At 41.2% G+C, this 21,200-nt stretch overlaps 1 protein-coding gene across 1 annotated transcript in view; it reads left to right on the top strand.

Annotated features, from left to right (window-relative positions):
* The window catches only part of PRKN (parkin RBR E3 ubiquitin protein ligase), a 678,545-nt gene that overhangs the window by 340,629 nt on the left and 316,716 nt on the right, over window positions 1-21,200 (top strand). The window contains exon 6 of the mRNA XM_042478458.1: window positions 8,261-8,376. Coding sequence (XP_042334392.1) covers window positions 8,261-8,376 — 116 coding nt within the window. The remainder of the gene's footprint in view (window positions 1-8,260; window positions 8,377-21,200) is intronic.

The following is a 21,200-nucleotide window of genomic DNA, read 5'->3' on the forward strand; positions in this document are numbered from 1 at the left end:
ATCATACCCAGTTCTGCTGTCGGACAGGAATGAAAAAACAGATCTGTCAGGACCAAAATGAGAGCCGCATTGACATCAGCAAAAAGTAAGCCAATTTTCCCCCTCTACCTTCCCCTCTACTTGCATGTTTCGTAATGCCAGGCTCACAGTAGTAGCTGAACGCTAAGAAACCATAACAATTTATTTGATTTTTGCCCCTTTCATATAATATCTTCCTCATTGTTCAGATTTTACAATTCAAATAAACTTTGCAGTGCAAATTGCAGGGTGAGGATGGAGTGTACAAATGGTCTGTGTACTTGGAGATTCAGTAGCATTCCAGTTCTAAAACAGAGGGGGAGTTAAAATAGTAACTTGGGTCTTCATAAATATTATGTAACAAGCTGCTGCTGATAATACCATAGACCTCTCAACATTGCGTCTTTTCAAGCAAACATGTATAACGATAAGCTTTTGGGTTGCTCAGTAGGAAGGTTTCTAAAGCACACACACACAAAAACTCAATGCAGTCATAGATGAAAAATATATATAAAAAACATAAGAGGAATGTGAGTGTCTCTCTCCACTGTCTGCGTTCTGTCTGTGCATTGACTGACTGAACCCACTGCCCTTTTCAGAATGCCTCTGGCTAAGAAGAAGAAAGACCTACTATTTATGATGAAAAGCTCTTTGGATTCAGTCTCCTTTGCCAATTCTTCTTCAAGGCTGTCCAAATCCAGTACACTTGGTCTCAGTTCAACTTTGGCCTTTGTGTGGAAGAGGGAGAGAGAGATGGGGGAATGTATTTAAACACTTTAGAAGGTACTTCTGAATGAAATGCTAGGCCCAGGAAGGAAAGATAAGTTCTGTGTGCAATAATTTCACCATATTTCCCTTTCCCAGCAGAATTACAAAAATTGCTAGGGTTGTGTCTGTGGCTCTAGGTAAGATCAGACTTAGTCAAGGGATGCCACTTTGGGGCCTGAAATATTATGTCCCAAAGGTGCAAAGGGGACCATAGCTCAGTGTTGAGCATGTGCTTTTCATATTTTAGAAGTTCTGACTTCAACCCCTGACATTTTCATTTAAATATTCTCTCATAGCAAGTGTTGGGGGGGTACCTCTTTGTAAGACATTGGAAAGCTGATGCAAGTCAGAATAGATACCCTTTATTACATGGACCAATATAATGACTTGGTGTAAGAAAGGTGTATAGCTTGGTGAATTAATCTCAGATCCTATCTAATGTTCAAGGTTTGTTTGACCTAACAGCAACCTTTCTTGCAACACTGTAGTACTTTATCATCAGAATGTACTAGGTATCAGCTGTAGAAAAGTGAAAGCCTGGAGGGGGACAGCAAAATATGGGGAGAAGTAATTCTGGTTTTGTCAGAAGGTTTTTGTTTAGAAAAATGGAGAAAACACATTCTGGAATATATTCTTTTACTGGATGACCTTGGGCGAGTCATGTTCTCTCCTCTTCAGAGGAAGGCAAAGGCAACCCCCCTGAACAAATCTTGCAAATAAACAAACCCTTCCATAATAGGGTCACTGTAAGTCACAAACAACTTAAAGGCACACCGTAACAACTACACTACAAATAATATTCCAAACACGATCATTTTATGCCAACCAAAATTAGCTGTACTTACATTTTATGTCCCTAAAGAGTACTTGCAGTCATGCTGGACACATGATCACAGTGTAGTCTCTGACAACATTGGTTCTTCAGCTTAGTAACGGAGATGAGCACCACAGGGATGTAGCCAGGATTTTAGGAAGGGGGGGGGTCCAGACTAAGTGCCACCATTATAATGGGGCTTGGGTGCAGCGGTGCAGCAGCACGCACCATTCATTTTTCTAATGGAAGGGAGGTCCGGACCCCAAGATCCCTCCCCCTTGGCTGCGTCCCTGAGCACTGCTCCCTATGGTCGGACACGACTTGACAACCTTGTCAATGGGGAATACTTTTACCTTTATCTTTTTAAAGAGTGCTAACCTTGCCTTTTTTCATTATTCCCCAAAAATTCACATACATGCAAGAGAAAAATGTGTTTCACCCCATGATTCAAAATGTATGGAACCTATGCCTCTAAGAAGCTGTTTTGATGATAAGAAGGCCTTTCAGTGTAGAAGGTCTCTTGGAGATATTATTTTTATGGAACCTGGCACCACAGTGGACAAGAATCTGTGTGTTTGCCATGGCTTTCAACACCAAGGATATTGCTACAGCAAAGAAGAAATGCACACACTGCAAATAGTTCAGTGTTGTCTCAAGGTACTTTGGTACTAGAGGCAAGTTACAGTTTTGGTATTGTATGTGTCTACTCTGTTTCGCTTGTTGTTTCCTCCCAAACTTTCAAGTTCAGACAACTTTTAAGCACAATCCCATGTTTATCTTCACAAAAGCATGTTGCTGTGTGTTCAAGGCAGAATTACTCCCAGCTAAAAGCCTCACTGTAACTGATGACTTTGGGCCTCCTCTCACATTCTCTTCTCTTTCTCTCTCACACATACCTGTGACTACACTCTTGTCTCCCAGTCTAACCTAGCTCACAAGATTGTTCAGAGGTTTAAATGAGGGAACAAGAAGAGCATGTCAGAACAAGAGAGAGACAGAAACTATATAAATTTAGTCCTTAGAACATGAATGAGACAGAGGCTGTACAAAATGAAATGAATTTGCTTTCCAGTTTAAGTATGGGCTAATTTCACTTCTCCTCACTTATTAAAACATCCCTTTGAGAAGAGAAAATACACCCATTTCTCACTATTCCTCCTCACCAGTCTTGTGGAGAAGGGAATAGACCAAAAGGCTCCATTGTTAATTATGGTGAGCATGAGATGAATTACATTTTGAGGTCTGTTCTGCCAAATACCACACAGAAAACAGAGACTTGCTTCAATTGGGTCCTGGGCTAACAATCCCCACAGATACCAAAAGTCTGATGGTTAGCTGATGAGACAACTGGGCTATACTAGACTAAGTTCTTTGAGGTTTGAAGATAATCTTTTAATCAGCAAACAAATATTATCTAGAATTAATCTACTAGGAAAATGTCACTGCTGTATGTGGTATTCAGACATTTATAGCAACATTGTTCTTTTTAAAACCAACCAGCAAACAAAAAGCTGTGGGATTATACACAGAACATACACATCACTTGGCTGCTTGACAGAAACTAAAAAATGCCTTTCTGTTAATAATTTGAACAGTATTCTAAGCAGATAGCACAACTGTGATTGAAAATAATTAGCAATATTCTCACATAAAATGCAGATTAATTGCAAAAGATGCAAGTTATAGTGTCTGGTCTCTGGAGATAAGTACACATCTAGCTGCAGTTTCATAGAATGTCCATGTGATAGAAAAGTGTTTCTTGTTATATACTATTGTTTACTTCACCAGCTATGAACAGCCATGCTGGAAACAAAAGCAAAAGTTCCCTGGGACTTACTTTTCACTCTGCAGCCAACTCATTTAAAACAAAACCCACTTTATACAGATGATGATGATGATGATGACGATGATGATGAGATTGCCTTGCTCATATCTCAGTCATATGATTTTTTAGAAATGTCTGGTGCATTTCTGCAGTTACAGCATGCTCTTCTCTTATAAATTTTGCAAATATAGGTACGTGAATTGAAAGGCCATTTACTTTTCCCTGTGCATGAAAACATATTTATTTAAACTGTGCTTAAGAAATAGATAGTCCTCATCATCATGAAGACTAAGACCTTGTTTTCATCAGTCAAAACGCCCATCCTTCCCCACTCCACATTCTGTCAGCATCCTGTTTGGATGGTACACAGGCCAAATTGTTCAGCACCAGAAATGAGGGGGATTAAATGGATTTAAATAATCTACTTCTTACTCCAAATCTTCCAGGAAGATGCGGAGCCCTCTGTTCCTACACTGGGGAGGGGGGTGTCTCTGGAGGCCATCCCACTGAACTGCCCAGTGTATCCACCGCTGTCACCAATTGCTTGCTCAGGACTAAGCACATTTGATTGTCACTGGGCTCCTTCTTCTGACCTCAGAAACAAGTGATCTGCCAAGGTGGCAGACATGTTGGCAGCTCAGCAGGATGCCCATGCAGATAACTTTCCTGGTGCAGGAACAGAGGATCATGTAATGTGGGGGGCTTTGTACAACTCTGGGGCCAGGATATTCTAGGCTGCCCCTGTAGTATCATGGCCCATGCCAACAGGGCATAATAACAAGATTGATTTCAATATTTAGATAATGGTTTCTTCTTAAGTAATCCAGCTTCTAAAATTGATAACAGATTCATCACTTCTAGAGAGGGCAGTAGGATAATGTGGTACCAAACCCTGATATATTTTGATGACCCTTCGTTATCTATAAGTCTAAAACTCTTTAAGAACCTAAATCTTCTTGGTGGTAGAAAGGGAAACAGCAAAACATAGGTTTTCCTGATGTTACAGCCTACCACCAGGCATTTGTGTATCTTTAGAGCTAAATGTATCCAGAGAACCTAAAACTGAGCAGGTTTATAGCCTTTCCCAACAAGGGACCACCCAGAAGTGTTTTGTCATCCTTCCCCACTTCGTACCACTGAAATGTGTTCAAATATAACTTCCATCACCTCACTAACCATTCCCCAGCACTTCTGAGTTTTATCAAGTTGGGGAAGGCTGTGGTTTGTATTGGGAAATATGAAAGATAGAACTGTATCTCTCAGACATATGAAATTGGCAAAGCAGAAACTGAACAACCAGATCCATGTCCTCCCTTACAGGGACTTTTAGAGAACAAAACTTTAAAAGGATCTAAACTGGAAATACTTGTCCACAACCAAACATATGGCATTATCGAGGAGAGAAAAGAAAATGGCTGCAGGTTAGAGGGATACAGGATGAAAAAGCATGAAGAAAATAAACAGGGAGTCATCATAGTTCAGCTGACAGTTAGTGAGCATAAGCATGAAAAGGTTACTAACTGACACAGTATGGCTGTTATTGTTTCTACTTTTCTAAGACTTTATTCCTGATTTGTGTCACTTCATATTTTGTGTTTTATTTGCCTGTTTTGAAATACATAATGCTTTCCCAGACTCCTTTGTTCACTCCATATCTTTTCCCACCAGGGTGATTTAGGTAGGGGGAGTAGACCCCATGCTATATAGGTTACTTTTTAAATCCAGCCCCTGGACTAAATCCTGTTAGTAGTCCCAAGTAGAGTCGACTCATAGAATCAATTGTTAAATGATAAAATAATAGCAATTGTACGCAAACTCCTGTGTTTATCCTGATCTGTATGTGAATATTTCACTACCTATTACTTGTTCAGAGCATATTTGAGAAATTGTTAGTTCTCATCAGAATATTGGGCTTCACCCTAAATAGCCTCTGGCTTGATTCAAAATAAGATCCACTATCAACTCGTTAGACTGGGAAGTCTGTGGGAAGTCAGGAGGGATATTAGATTTAAGGGTCTTGTGCTGACAATCCCCTTCAGGAGCAAAAGGATTATTTTAGTATCTAATTCTTTACTAACATTCAGTTAATGAAAGCCCTTGTGCCTGTTATAGAACAGGATTTCAAAGAATAAGTCCAGTTCTGCTTGGGTAGATGCATTTGTATATTGCTGTGCTATACAGATGAAAAGTAATAATGTACAGGAATAGCAGCAGTATATGTTTTTCCATTTAGAACTATAATTATGGAACATTTTTAAAAAATGAAGTTAAGTTGGATGGGTAAGTCTATTTCCAGTTCATTTGACTTTCTAGTGTTGTTATTCACATGTTTATTTTGTCCAATTTCATCATTAATTGCATTTTTTTTTAAAAAAAAACCCTGCATTTTCATTACTTTATATTTAGTTTTCCATAAAATGCAGATTTTTAAAGCAAACTGCCAAATTTCTAGCTATTTATAGTTTGGAGAGAATGAGGGTCATCCTTTGGATAAATTTTTAGGTGTCAGGCAAAGCATGTGCCATGCATATCATTAGTCTTTGAACCATAATTTGTTTCATTGGATAGTTGTAGGAATATTTTTCATACCCATATCCAGATTATAAAAAAAATTAAGATGGGAGAGAAGAAACAAAAGATTTGTGAGTTAATTCCTTTCTCTTATCTCAATGGATTCTCACCTGTGTGTCCTTACAAATGCATGCACAAAACACAGACAAATGAAGATAATCTAAGCACTGTAGTCTCTTTCTTTGACACAATGATGATTAGAATATACTGTGAAAAGCACCATAATGCTATAAACATCTTAAAACACTTAATGCATTTTAACATTTAAAAAGTACACCCTCTGAGGTCAGAGAAATTTACTCCCAGTTTCCTAGAGGATTGCAAACTAAACCAATCCCCTTGGAAAACATCACATTAAATAAATCTTACCAAATAAAACAACCACAATACTTCCTGAACCAAGTGGTCTCCTATAACTTTCCAAGATGGATTTTAATTCTCAGAAAGGGATTTAACTGCTAACATTAAAACTAATTGTCACATCAACAATTTATTTTTCAGAACCCGATAAAAATGGGCATGCATGAGATCCCAGATATCATCTGTGCTGGACTGGTGGCCCATCATAAGGCAAATGTAACTGTTCTTGCAGTCAGTGTGTTCTACATGACTCTGGCTGATTAGCATGAGCTTTGATTGAAAGTTGTTCTTGCTGTTTATAACTCTAGCAAGTTTTGAAAATACCAAGTTGAATTAATAGGAGTACATTCTACTTTTTTAAAATTTTACTTTAGAGCTGTATTTTTAATTTGCAGCCCTGTTCCTACTCGTGACAAGCAATATGGAGATTGTAAAATACTTACCTAGTTTCCTAATTTTTCATCCAGAAAATTATATTCATTATTTAATGCAGTGCACACTGTGTCTTGTGTGTATTCTTTATTCCTGGTTGCTGGGATGTTTATGTGCTGTGTTCACTACTTGTCATACCCATAGAGGTAAACAAATATTTTGGGTACACTGCACAATGAGTCTTTTTGCACTTCAAATTTTTGTGCAGACAGTCTCAAGTGTTTTTACTTGTTTGACTGGGCTATTTTCATTCTGTTGCCATGCTTTTGTCATAATTTCAGTACATTTCTTGGGAGGGAAGGAATGCTACTCACCAGTATCACAGTAATTACAAAATTGCTATACAAATACCTTTCCTCTTGGCATACAAGATTTCAGTCTGTGTTTGCACATCAATGTTTTTATTCTTCCCTTTCAATATGAGATTGAAGCAGAATATTAACTCTGTGGGAGCCTGAAGGTGGAATTTTGGTAATGGGGATTGATTTCATTGGAGTTATGTTTTACTCAAGAGCCAGTGTGGTACAATGGTTTGAGTGTGAACTATGACCCAGGGAGACCAGCGATTGAATCTCCACTTGGCCATGGAAACTTACTGGGTGGTCTTGGGCAAGTCATACTCTTTCAACCTAAGAGGATCAATGGCAAACTCCCTCTGAACAAATCTTGGCAAGAAAACCTTGTGATAGGTTTGCCTTAGGACCACCATATATCAGAAATTACTTGAAGGCATACAACATTTTATTCACTATGTAGAAAATAGTAGTGAAACTTCCTTTGAAGGCTGGGAATTGTACACTGTTATTTCTGGTAATCCCTGGATGTGGGCAAGTCTGCTGTCCACCAAAGATGTCTATTCATGAAGTGAATGCGTAGAATGAGGAAAATAATTTCTCTTTATTACTATAAAAAAATATAACGAGCACCTAGAGAAAAAGAACACAGAAACTAACTTGTTGAGATGCAATAAAACAAAAAGACATATATTAATTATTATACAAAATTAAGAGGAAATGTCCATGTTGGTTAATATACAAGTTATAGCACCTCATCATAAAATCAATAAAAGGAGTCTAGACCTTAAAAAAAGCAGGTTGATTTTATCCCCCATCTGTCTTTGAGAGCAAGGAAACCGTTTTCTGTCACTCCTTGCAGGATCAGTCCTTTCGAGTCCCTATCCAGTATTTATTCTTTGTTAATCACCAAACCAGGATCCAAGAAACACAATCTAGCCCAGAATTTATAACCACTGCTACATTTTCTTCCCTCAGATTATGTCCAAAGAAAAACATATGCACCTTGTACAAAGATACTGTGAGGCATTCTTTCTAAAATATCCCTAATGAGTATCCTCTTTTTCTACTGGCAGTAGTGATTTATCTACTGCCTCAGACTTCACTGAGACTAAGATAAAGAGAGGACATGAAGTGCAGGTATGTAATCTTCCTTTTATCTCTTCTTCAATATTGCAGGAATTCTACTTTAAATGTGGAGCACACCCAACCTCTGACAGTGAGACATCTGTGGCACTGAACCTCATTACCACAAATAGTCGGGGCATCTCATGTATAACCTGTACAGATGTTCGGTAAGTCAGTTTGAAGAATGCCAGCCATACTTGGCTAGACAGAAACACTGCATTTTTTCAAGCATTTTTTTTTATTCTTTACATTTCCACTCCCCTTTTATGGTTTTAATATTATGATAAAATATGTCTGAGAGTTTTAAAAAACAAAAAATAGGGGGTTTTTCTATAGCAGAAGTGACATCTCTGTTTCTCTCACTGAATGGATGTATAAAAGGTAAAGGTAAAGGTAGTCCCTTGACCTGACTGTCAAGTCGTAACCGACTGTAGGGTGTGGTGCTCATCTCTGTTTCTAAGCTGAAAAGCCAGCATTGTCTGAGGACTGCTTTGGTGGTCATGTGGCCAGCATGACTGCATCAAACGCTGTTACCTTCCCACTGAGAAGTGGTACCTATCTATCTACTTGCATTTGCATGCTTTTGAACTGCTGGGTTGGCAGAAACCGGGATTAGTGACAGGAGCTCATCCCATCAAGCAGCACCCAGGCCTCGAACTGCCAGCCTTCTGATCTTCTGATCTACCGGGCGGCCGCCCACGGACTGAGGAGCACCGCAGCGGGACTCTTTTTGGGACTCTTGGCGCTGTTGCTGGCTTTGGCGTTTGGCGGCCAGTTGTGTGCGGGGCCTTTAAGGGATACCTGGGGGGAATAAATAATAAAGGAGGAGCCCGCCAGGTGAGAGCGGCGGGTATAAATGCCGGGCAACCGGACCCTCCCTGACACGCCCCCTCCTGCCTCCTCGCCAGACCACCACCGTCGCTGCCAGAGCTGCGCCTTCTGCCGGGCAGCCTCCTCCCGGGGTGTCGGAGGTGCGCTTCTGCGCACCGCCCCGGGATTGCCGCCCACGGACTGAGGAGCACCGCTGCTGCACAACTGCGCAGTTGCGCAGCTTTTATCGGGTTAGGGAGGCTTTGGGTTTAGCCCGAGACCAGAGGATGCCTGGAGTGGCTAACCTCTGCTCTTCAAATGGCCACAGAGGGGTGGGGGAGGTTGTGGATGCGGGGGATGCATGGGCCGGGGAGGGAAGAGGTAACACCACTACGAGCAGAGCTCCTATTGAGGTAGTGTGGGGCAGGGGGAGGTATGGCGGTGGGAGGAGGGACTTGCGTTCCAGGGGAAGGAGAGATCGATGCATCATATCTATCTCTCCTTCCTGTCCCCATCCCATACTTAGGGACCTGAGGGTTGCTCCAACCGTGCCACAAACCCTGTCGCTGCTCCTGTGCAACGCCAGATCAGTAAACAACAAGACCCACATCCTCCACGACATGTTGGAGGATCAAAAGTGTGATCTGGCTTGCATTACCGAGACCTGGCTTGGGCCTGAAGGGGACGCTGTGTGGGCTCAGGCCCTGCCTGCCGGGTTCTCGGTGAAGGACCAGCGCAGGTTAGGTGGGCGGGGGGTGTGTGGCCTTGATACATAGGAACACCGTGCCCCTCACCAGGAACCACATCCGACAGACGTCCTATATCGAGTGTATTTACCTGACCCTAAAGGCTAGAGACAGTCTAGGGATTCTGTTAGTGTATCGGCCACCCCGTGCATTTGCGGACTCCCTAAACGAGCTGACACAGTTGGTCGCTGAACTGATATTGGAGACGCCCAGGCTACTTGTCCTGGGTGACTAATATCTCCCTCACGACCAGCTATGTTCCATCCGGTGCGGCTCGGGAATTCATGGACACCATGATGGCCATGGGCCTGTCTCAGCTGATACAGGGTCCTACGCATTGTGCGGGTAATACTCTCGATTTGGTCTTCTGTTCGGATGCGGAAAATCCGTGGGCGGAAATAGCTAATGTTTCCCCCTTGTCATGGACGGATCATTTCCTGGTAGAGGTGAAAATCAAGGCCTCTACCCAGATCCCCCCCGGGGGTGGTGGACCTATTAGGATGGTCCACCCTCGAAGGCTGATGGAACCCAAAAGGTTCCAAGAAGCTTTAGAGGGGAACATGTTTGGAAGCGACGGCGACTCTGTTGATGCCCTCACCGGTATATGGAATACCGGTCTTTCCAGGGCTATACACAGCATCGCACCCAAGCGCCCTCTCAGGCCTGCTTCCAAATGTAAGCCCTGGTATACGGAAGATCTCCAGGCAAGGAAGCGGGTACTGCGACGGCTAGAGTACCGTTGGCGGAAACACCTTTGCTTAGACGACAAGGCTCTCCTAGACCAACTGTTAGAGGACTACGGAGAGGCAATACAAGCAGCTAAGAACTCGTTCTATGGTGCTCGTATTGTGTCCACAGAGTCGCGTCCGGCAGAGTTGTTCAGGGTGGTCAGAGAGCTAACTCAGCTCCCTCCCGCCCTGAACCAGATCCTTGAACCTACTAAGGCCTGCTGTGACTTATTTAACGACTTTTTTGCGGATAAAACCTCTCGGATAAGCGAAGGTCTGAACGCCGACATTTCAGCAGAACCTAGGGTAGAAGTGTCCAGAGCCTCCGTTTCTTTATTAAACTGGATTGGTTTGAGTCGGTGAGTACCGAGGATGTGGACAAGATCCTCGGAAGTGTTCGGAAGACAACCTGCTCTCTCGATCCCTTTCCCTCGTGGTTAGCGGCCCAGGGGAGACCGGCGGTAACAACTCTGTTACGCCGGATAGTTAATACATCTTTGAGGGATGGGCAATTTCCATCACAATTGAAATTGGCCATTGTAAAACCTATCCTAAAAAAGCCCTCCCTCGACCCCCTGGTACATAATAATTATCGGCCTGTTTCGCTGCTACCATTTTTGGGAAAGGTGATCGAGAGGGCGATTGCAATCCAGCTTCAGGCGGTCTTGGATGAAACGGATTATCTGGACCCATTTCAAACTGGCTTCCGGGCGGGTTACGGGGTTGAGACGGCCATGGTCGCCTTGGTCGATGATCTCCGTCTGGGCATCGACAGGGGAAGCGTGTCCCTGTTGGTGCTCTTGGACATCTCAGCGGCTTTCGATACCATAGACCATGGTATCCTTCTGGGACGCCTGGCAGAGGTGGGAATCGGGGGCACTGCGCTCCAGTGGTTCCGGTCCTACCTCTCTGGGAGGTCCCAGATGGTGCAGCTGGGAGACGTGTGCTCCGATGAGCGGGCCCTTAAAACTGGGGTCCCTCAAGGAGCCATTCTGTCTCCCATGCTATTTAACATTTACATGAAACCGCTGGGAGAGACATGGGGCGCGGGGTTATCAGTACGCTGATGACACCCAAATCATTTTCTCTATGTCTCCGACTGATGCAGTGACTGGGGATGGGGTCTCTCCTCTCGTGGCCTGCCTAGAGTCAGTAATGGGCTGGATGAGGGAAAACCGACTCAAGTTGAATCCAGAGAAAACGGAGGTACTAGTGATAGGTTCCCCTGGTCCAGGAATGGCGGTGGTTCCACCTGTCCTGAACAGGGTCACGCTCCCTGTGAAGGACTCCGTGCGCAGTCTGGGGGTGCTTCTTGATTCGTCGCTTCACCTGACTGCTCAGGTGAATGTGACGGTCAAGAGCACCTGTTATCAGCTTCGGCTTATTCGCCAGCTGTGCCCATACCTGGCCCAGAGGGACCTAGAAACTGTTGTACATGCTCTGGTAACCTCGAGACTGGATTTCTGCAATGTACTCTACATGGGGCAACCCTTATACCAAACTCGGAAGCTGCAAATGGTGCAGAACATGGCTGCCCGGCTGGTCACTGGCGTTTCCAGGACCAGCCTCATAACACCGGTACTGAAAGATCTCCATTGGCTGCCCATTTGCTTCCGGGCTCAATATAAGGCGTTGGTGATTACCTATAAAGCCCTAAATGGCTTGGGCCCAGGATACCTAAAGGACCGCCTCTCCCCGTACATTCCGCCTCGCACCCTCAGAACGTCTGGGCAGCAACTACTGAAGGTGCCTGGGGCTAGATTGTCCTCCACCACAAGGAGGACATTTTCCACTGCTGCCCCAGCCCTTTGGAATACGCTGCCCACTGAGCTCCGCTCGATTACCACCCTGGCCCAATTCAGGAAGGACCTGAAAACCTTCCTGTTCCAACAGGCATTCCCCGACTAAAATCCTGTGGGCCTCCCTCCTCTTCCGTGGGCAAGAGGTTGGGCTACGGGGCTTTTAGCCTGTTATTTTCATTGATTGTATGGTTTACTTTTGTGTGTCTGTATTTTATACTGTTTTGTGATACTGTTGTTTTTAACTTATGTTGTAAGCCGCCCTGATCGCAGGAAGGAGCGGGATAAAAATAAAAACTTTATTATTTATTTTATTATCATCAGATCATGCTAAGCCACTGTATCTCTTATGAATGGATGGATGAAATGGCTGAAATCCTATTGTTAGTCTCAGCCAGAATAGACTGATTGAATCATCCCACAATTAATGATTTCATCATCTCACCTTGTCCACTTTAACAATTCTCAGGTGTGTTCAATTATCCATTTTACATTTCTGTCCTTGGCATTTAGGACTTGCTAATTGCATTACCTTTTACACCTGTGTGGCTTCTAATTGCTTTTGCTGAGTCATCCTGACTCTCACATACATGTTTTATTTCACTCACTGTATGTCCCATGTTGCTTTTTCCTTAACAATACAGCCCATCAGATAGCCTAGAGCCAAATAGCAATGGACTTCATAAATCCTAACCACCTATTTGAATTGTTCCCCAAGCAACAGATCAGTAGCCAATGAAGCTGCCATAACATGGGATTTGCATATTACCTTGCCACCAGCTCCAGTCAGCAGTCTGACTTCAGCATGTTTCTGAACGTTTTTCTAGCCAGCCCCACATGGAACATTACATTAGTCCAAATAGGATGTAATTGAGACATGTGTCACTGCAGCTAGATCAGGCATCTAAAGAAATGTTTGGTGTTGGTGTCCTATGTCCCCAGTTATTCTTGGCCACCCACAAAGCATGGGCTGGTTTATATGTAATGTTGTGTAGACTCTAAAATACTGCAAAAAACACCCTACATTCTTGTTAATAACAGAGTTATTTAATGGTACGGAAGCTATACATATGATTGCTCCTGTCATGTGTGATTTACAGAAGTGTAACTGAGAACTTATCTGGTATAAAAAGTTTCATTTTAAAACATGTATGGGAATGCTTTTTCTCTCTCTACAACATTTTTATATTTTGTACTTACTAACTGACTGACTATCATGTGGGGATAGTGTCCTCGCAGTAAGCCTTCCTATATGGATATGTGAAGAAGACCTTAGATTCTGTCTTCGCAGTAAGCCTTCCTATATGGATATGTGAAGAAGATCTTAGATTCTGTCTTCGCAGTAAGCCTTCCTATATGGATATGTGAAGAAGATCCTAGATCACTGCCTGATCCAGGTGATTGATTTGGCTGCAGAATGAAATCACAAACCATTGTATAACATTTTCTTGTGTTGGTGCTCAAGGGACCATTTAAAAAGTAGTATGATGTTGGATGTTTTCTCATTTCTGTCATTTGTTTAAGACAGCATTAAATGCAGCACAACACATTACTTGGAGGGGAGAATGCTGCCTCATTTCAGCTTACCCTGAAGTTCAGTATTATTTGGGTGCTACTCAACGCATTTTATTCCCTTATTTTCCCATTCCCCCTTCACTTCCCTCATGGTTCTCAGCCTCTGTCACCCACACTGCATTTGAACCAAACTGGCTGTGACAGCCCACATGGTGCCCACAACTTCCAAAGCCTGAGACATAGCATTGTACCACCATGAGAATATCAGCATTGTTGCCTATGGGTACCATACTGTGGACTAAGGAACAAGGAAAGGGAGGCAAGCACTGGAGTAAGAAACACTGAAGATAACCCAAAGCAGTAGATGCTTTTGGTTGTCATCTGCCAAAACAAGCACATAGTGAAATAAGTTGTTTCTTTTTCAGCCATTTTTAGTGCCTTTGTATTTGTTTCACCTTTTACTATCATTCTTATGAGATACAGTAAAAGTAGAAGAAAAAACCTTTTCTTTCCATCATAAAATATGTTTTCCCCATCTTTTCCCAAACATTTGAGATGCTTCCATTAAGAAAAAGTTGAATGAAGCATTTTGATGGCAGACATGAATGGCTACCAGAAACAAGTGAGGATGGAGTGAAACTGCCTCCCCTCTTTCCCCAATACCTTCAACTGCTGTTGACAGCAGAGGTCTGGTGACACATCTCATAACTGATAACACACCACAGAATCCTCCATAAATATTTATCATAGCTCCGTGCTACCTGGCTTGCATTTTACAAGATTAAAAAGGCTTATGTTAAATAAAAAACAATGTTTTCCCAAAAGATCAAGACAGCCAGTAATAAATCTAGGAGGAGACAGTTTGTCTACCAGGAAAAGCAAAGGGACTTTGTAGAAGGGTATATATACTTTGAAGATAAATAGATGTTATTTCCCCCCATCTCAGGCTCAACACAATATAGTCCATTAAACTGTTTTTAGTGCCTCTGATGCTGCCTTGACTGTCTGCTGACAGTAGTATGCTGTAGAAAATGAGCCTTTCTGATAGGTTAAAAGATAAGTCAGCTTTGAAAAGAATGGTGGGATGTCCATCACTTCACAGATATTTGAGAGTTATAAAACTGTCATACGTCTTTTCTACAATTCATCTTTCAGGCACACTATGCTGAATCACTTCAACTGTTGTGCTATCCCTTAGGTCCAAAGTGCCACCCACTGCCTTTGAGGTGTCTTGCCTTTAAGGCTAGCAATATGTTTCCATTTAAAAAACAACAACTGACGCTAATCTCCTTCTCACTGAGAAAAGAAATGTTAGCCTCACTATTTTTGTTAAGTGTGCTCTGATTTTATTTTCAGAGTGCCTATATAAAACATCACATCCTTTTTGCTCTGTATAAATTAACCTGACACAACTCAGCCACAAATTAGGTTTCACACTCACCAGGACAGATTAAATCCCTAGAAGAGAAGGAAATTGCAGACGTAAACTTAGTTTTTGGTGTCACACTAGGAGGAGTGGTAGCATGGGTGTGGGGCCCCAATGCAGGGATTAGTGAAATAACTGAAAATCATGTGACAACAGGGTGTTGTACAGTCGCCCTTCTGTTTTCACGGACATGGAGTCTGTGTCCCTCAGAAATACGTGAGGGGCAAACAGAGGGTGACACAATGGGGCACATGCCTGAAGTGGCACGTGCAATAGGAACTCCAATATCAGCAGTTTCCCTTTTCGTGGGGAGTGGCGGTGGAATGGATCCCCTGCAAAAACAGAGGGATGTGCAAATTAAAACTCTCTCTGTTGGGAGAGGGAGGGCGAGAACTTCCCTGCCAACTCCTGAGTTACTGAGAATCTGGCAAATCAGCTATCTCTATTTATGCAGTAGGTTTTCTTTGCCATCCACCCCATTCACTATATGTTATTCCAGAAAGTGCCTGTCACTAGAGTAATGAACTCTTATAGCAATGTTAATGCATGAAGGACTCTAGTCAGTGCTAGAATACAGATGCCCATTTTATTTCTCTCTTATATTTCAGGCTAATATAGGTATCCTCACTAGAAAGGTTTTTTAAAAAATGCAGCACCATACCCAGCCAAAAATGTTAAACGTAAGCAAAATCTAGCATTGGGGAAATCCAAAAAAATCTTCCTTCAGTGTTCTCTTAATCCTTTGGAACAGAATTCAAAAATGCAGGAGAATTGAATGTTTCCCAGGATAGCATTAGCACTTTATTCTACATCATTCACATGCTGTCTCAGCTAAAAGCCATTTGAAATATCCTTTTTTATATAGGACATCTATAAAATATATAAAAATTTATATGGAACATCTATAGAGAAGAAGAAGGAAAGACAGATACAACTGGTTTAAACAGACCACCACTTTATTGACAAAACCTTCCAATGTCTCTCACAGCCATACTACAGACAGTGGCCCTCTCTTGAGGTTTGGAAGGCATGTGGGAAGGAAGCTAACTATGAGAACCCACAGTATCTGCAATTTTTTTCATCTGCCACCAACAGCTAAAATGTGAGGCCTTCAAAAACAGTTTTATCCCAAGGCCTCTTCTGGTTCACCATCAGGGGTGTCTATCTCAGATCACCTTTACAGTCATAGTCCTTGCCAACAGTTCCAGTGTCCATCAAGCTGTATGTGTGGCATATATTTATTCCTATATAGTGCAAGAAAGCCTGAAAAGCCTGAAAGCAAAGTCTAAAAAGCAATGTAGTTTAAGAAAATTGTTTCTCAGCTCCATCAATTGATGTGTGACAGCTAAACCATAGCAAGGAATATTGAGAAAGATGATTAAGAAAGGAGGGAGATGAGGTTGGAAGGCTAAATAAGATTGGCCTACACTTATTATTGAGCCCCAATGTGTCATCCAGGAGGGGAAAGAGCAATTGCTAGTCTCACTCTCCAGACTTGGAGACAGAAGCAAGACAGGTTTTTTCAGATCTGTTGCTTCTTTTTTCAGGAGGGCCTGTCCTTCTTTATAATAGATAATTTTATGCCCACACATTGAGGGTGGAAAAAGTGCCAGTCTGTGGGCTAAATGAAGTCCCACTGTCTTGAAATTTAAAATTTAAAAACAACATTTCAATCTCATATATTTCACTATGCCCTGTACATCCTGTATAGAAAATCCTATTAGGACATTGTCCAGTTTGCTGTAGAAGGCACTGGAATGCTCTCTGCACTTTAATCTGCTTAGCTTCTGTAAACTACCCAGGTTTTAATCCTGGATCATATCTCTAAATCCCAGTACTACCCAGTCTGATAAATACAGACATAATCCAAGCAACCCATACAAAATAAGCAAAGAAAATGAGTGATTTGTTGAAAATACCTTACAGTTATTCAGATTTACACAAAGGAAAAGATTCTGTCTTTTTGGTTTGGTTTGGATATATTTCAACCTGTCATGTTTAAATAATGTTAGCCATTGGCACTTCCCTTTGACTTTGAGATTTATTGGTTAGTATCATGACTGGTGGACTGGTTCCATTGATTTCCTAAACTGTTAGTTTCTGGTAAATGTCAGCATCTCTGCTAACTTGTTGAAAGCAAAGAAAGATAAACAAGACCCACCTTAAACAAAGCATGAAGGGCCATTGCCACACTTCAGCTGAAAAATTTATAATTCAATACACCATTTGTCTGCCATGGATTTCTGTTTATGAATGTTTTCTTGTAGCTCTCACTGAATTATGCAAAAAGATCTTGCCAGGTTATGCTAAAATGCAGAGTTAGTTTACTACAAAGTAGAGCTAGCATGTAGTGGTTTGAATGTTGGGCTAGGACACTGGGAAAATAGGTCTCAAATCCCTACTTGACCAAGAACATCTTGGGCAAATCCCACTCTCTCAGATGCAGAGGCAGTCAAGGGCAAACCCCTCTGAACAAATTCTGCCAGGAAAAGCCTGTGATAGGTTCACCATAAGTCAGAAATGACTTGAAGACACACAACAAAAACTATAATGTGAAATAAAATGCTTTTTGGTGCTTCTTGTTAGCTGCACTACAAGAAAAGAAAAAAAACAGAGAATTGGTAATTGTTATCACATGTACACATTTTTCCTTGTAGCATTTCAGATAATGGGCTGATATTTTAGGAAGCTCTTAATTGGTTCAGTAAACAGCAGGAACCTAAAACAAATAGTGAATACTGCAGTCCTGGAGGAAAAATGTGTTTGTCAACTATCTCCAGTGTAGTTGTCTTTTATTCTTTTTTTTTCTTTTTTTTTAAAAGAAAAGCATCAAAAGGGCTTGGCATACCCCCAGGCTCCTGTAAACTCGGCTCTGAAATCACAACAGTGTTAAGCAGCATAAAAATAATATGGGCAGAAGCAAAAATGCCTCATGCTGTCTTTCAGGAACCAGGTAGTGTACAATTCCTCAAGGTGCTATTATTTTTAGCATCCCAACAGATGTGCAGGTATAAAAGATATGTAGGGCTTGCCCTTATTTATCACAAAAGAAGAATTCCCCTGAAAGTTGAGCTTTTGGCTGTTGTTTGCTGATCTGGTATGAATGCATCTCATTCTGTTGAGCATGTCAGAGAAGGAAGGAAAGGAAGGGAAATTGTCTTTGTGGGATTTTTTTTTTAAGTAAGGAATTTCTTTTTTATTTTAAAGCATGAGTTGTAAGGGACCTGTATTTTTCTAGCAGTGACACAACTAGAACTACAAATCTCATCCAGATTTTCAGAACCTTTTATAATTTCAGTCTGATTTGTTCCATTCTTACAGATATGTAAGGATTGAATGCTATTACGACTTTGAAATGAATGTGTGTATATATATTCCTTCAAGTCACCCTTTGAGTATTCCTTGCATAAGAAAACCCTATGAAAAATTCATGGGATCACCTGTTGTTCCCAATGGCAGTGCGAAGTGCACATGGCCACTAGTGAAGCTGCGTGCACAGTGAGAACAACAGGGCTTGCTCAGATCCACTGATGGCAAACTCATGAATGTTGAGACCCCACTGTACATGCAATAGGAGAGCCAGCATGGTGTAGTGGTTTGAATGTTGAATCATGACTCTGGAGAACAGAGTTCGATTCCCAGCTTGACCATGGAAAAGTCTTATGCTCTCAGCCTCATGAGAAGACAATGGCAAACCTCCTCTGAACAAATTGTGCCAAGAAAACCCCATGATAGGGTAATCTATTAATGATATTTCCATTTTTCTTCATATAAAGGATTTTTTTTTTTTAAAAAAAAATCTAAATGAGAGGAAAACTATAATGGAGAGAGCCTTCCGAGTCCTTCTCTCATAAAAGTCTAACACTGAGTATGCAACCATTTTGTACAGAATTGGAAATGCTACTTTTTAAAAGTGTGCTGTATAGTGTTGTATTATTCTCTGCGTGTTCATAGTGTTCTCTGTGTTTGTAATTCTTGCACTTATTAAATTAGATCAATGCAAATGAGGGGAAAATTTTGCTTCAATTAACTTTTGAGGAATTTTCAAACTGCATATTCAGAATGGAAAGAACTTAAGGTTTTAAAAGTTTGAATGTGGGAAAAAGCAACATTGTCACATTTTCCAATCCCTGGCTTCTCCAAAGAATCTCTTTGAACTTCCATTCTTGTTATCGGCTATATTTTTAAATTAAACCTGATACTTGGCATTTCACTGACAGGCACGAGGAACGGATTTTCTTTTTAAACCACTCTGTGTTCTTTAAGTGTTTTGATGATGCATTTAGCTTCCCATCTGATCATAACTTTCAGGAGAAGATTGACTACCTAAGAATATATTGTGGGCTGCAATTGCCATATTTTATACCTTAACAATTTATGAACCTTTTTTTAAAAAAAAGAACTCTTAAATCGACTCAGGTTCTTGAACAGTATTTTTGAAGTGTCTGTGTTTTAAAGGGGTGATTTTCAAATAGCAGATTGAAGGTTGCTAGGTAGATGGATGTGGAGAGATGTGAGAGAGATCAGCTGCCATTCGTGGGCCTCATGGATGGTTCCTCAGTAAATGTTCAGTGAATTGTTTTAGGCTGCATTTGCATGGGAGAAATAATCTGGATTAACACGATTTTAACTGCCATGGCTTAATGCTGTGGAATTCTGGGAATTGTAGTTTGTTGTGGCACCAGATCTCTCTGAAAGAGAAGGCTGAATGTCTCACAAAACTACAATTCCTAGAATTCCACAGCATTGAGTCATGGCAGTTAAAGTGGTGTCAAACCAGACTATTTCTCCTATGCGGATGCAGTTTTAGAGGCTTTGAAAGCCAATGCTTAGAGTTGAGCCTGCAGTTGAAATCCTGTCTCGTACTTTTTCCTCTTACATGCTTATTAATGTACTTAGACTAAAACTTCTCAGGACTAAGAATAATTATCTACCAAACTGATAATTATAGTGGACTAAGTTATGAAAGAGGAAAAACATTCTGTATATATGAACCAATGTAAGCAGGTAAACTTTGAACTAGATTTTAAGGAAGCAAATGGTAAAAAATATATGAATTTCATTTTTGTTTTTTGTTGGCAATCTATAAAAACTTTGAATTTATTTTAATTAAAGTAAAGAAGCATTCTAAGGTATTTACTTTGAGTACTACTTGTTATATGCCATTGTTTCTGACTTATGGCAATCCCAATGGTTTTCTCTGCAACATTTATTCAGAGGTGATTTGCCTTCCTTTGAGATGGAGAGAATGTGATTTGCCCAAGGTCCCTCAGTGACTTTTCATGATTAAGCAGGGATTTGACCCCTAGTATCCTAGAGTCCTAGTCCAGCACTCCAACTACTATACCATACTAGCTCTAAGTACCACTTACTTCCCACTAAATATGAACAGAATTTCAGTCTATGTTTGTAGTATACATTTATTTGAGACTAAAGTAGTTCCAAGTAAAGATGAATAAGATTTGAAGGTCTCTGTAATCTTATACATCCTTGTCCAGACACAGGTCCAATTGACCATAGTATTTCGTTTTGAGTTAAATATGCCTAGAAAGTGTGCCTAAGCATCCAAATTGCTTCTTTAAATGTTGATCTTCATACAGTAATTGCATAATGGCTGAGGCTGATATAATACCAGCCACTGTATAAAATTCCAGATGTCCCTCTTCAGTCTTTCTGTAGGTACTTTTTTTTTAAATATAGTCTGTTAAAGCTTGGTGCACAACCTTCATTTGAGAGAAACTACAAAATCCATGCACTTTGAGGGACTGCTATTCACATTGCATTTGGATAGCTTTTTGTTGGCTGGTTTGTTTTGAAGAGTAATGTGCCAATTCCATTTTGGAATCTCATTTTTTAGTTTCATCAGTTTCAAGACCATATGGATACAAATTCGGCCTCAGGAAATAAGTATGGTATAAAACCTGTTCAAGGCTTCAACTTATTTTTCATATCATTCTTTGTGTGTAG

Source organism: Sceloporus undulatus, chromosome 1, assembly GCF_019175285.1.
Source record: "Sceloporus undulatus isolate JIND9_A2432 ecotype Alabama chromosome 1, SceUnd_v1.1, whole genome shotgun sequence".
Lineage (NCBI taxonomy): Eukaryota > Metazoa > Chordata > Lepidosauria > Squamata > Phrynosomatidae > Sceloporus > Sceloporus undulatus.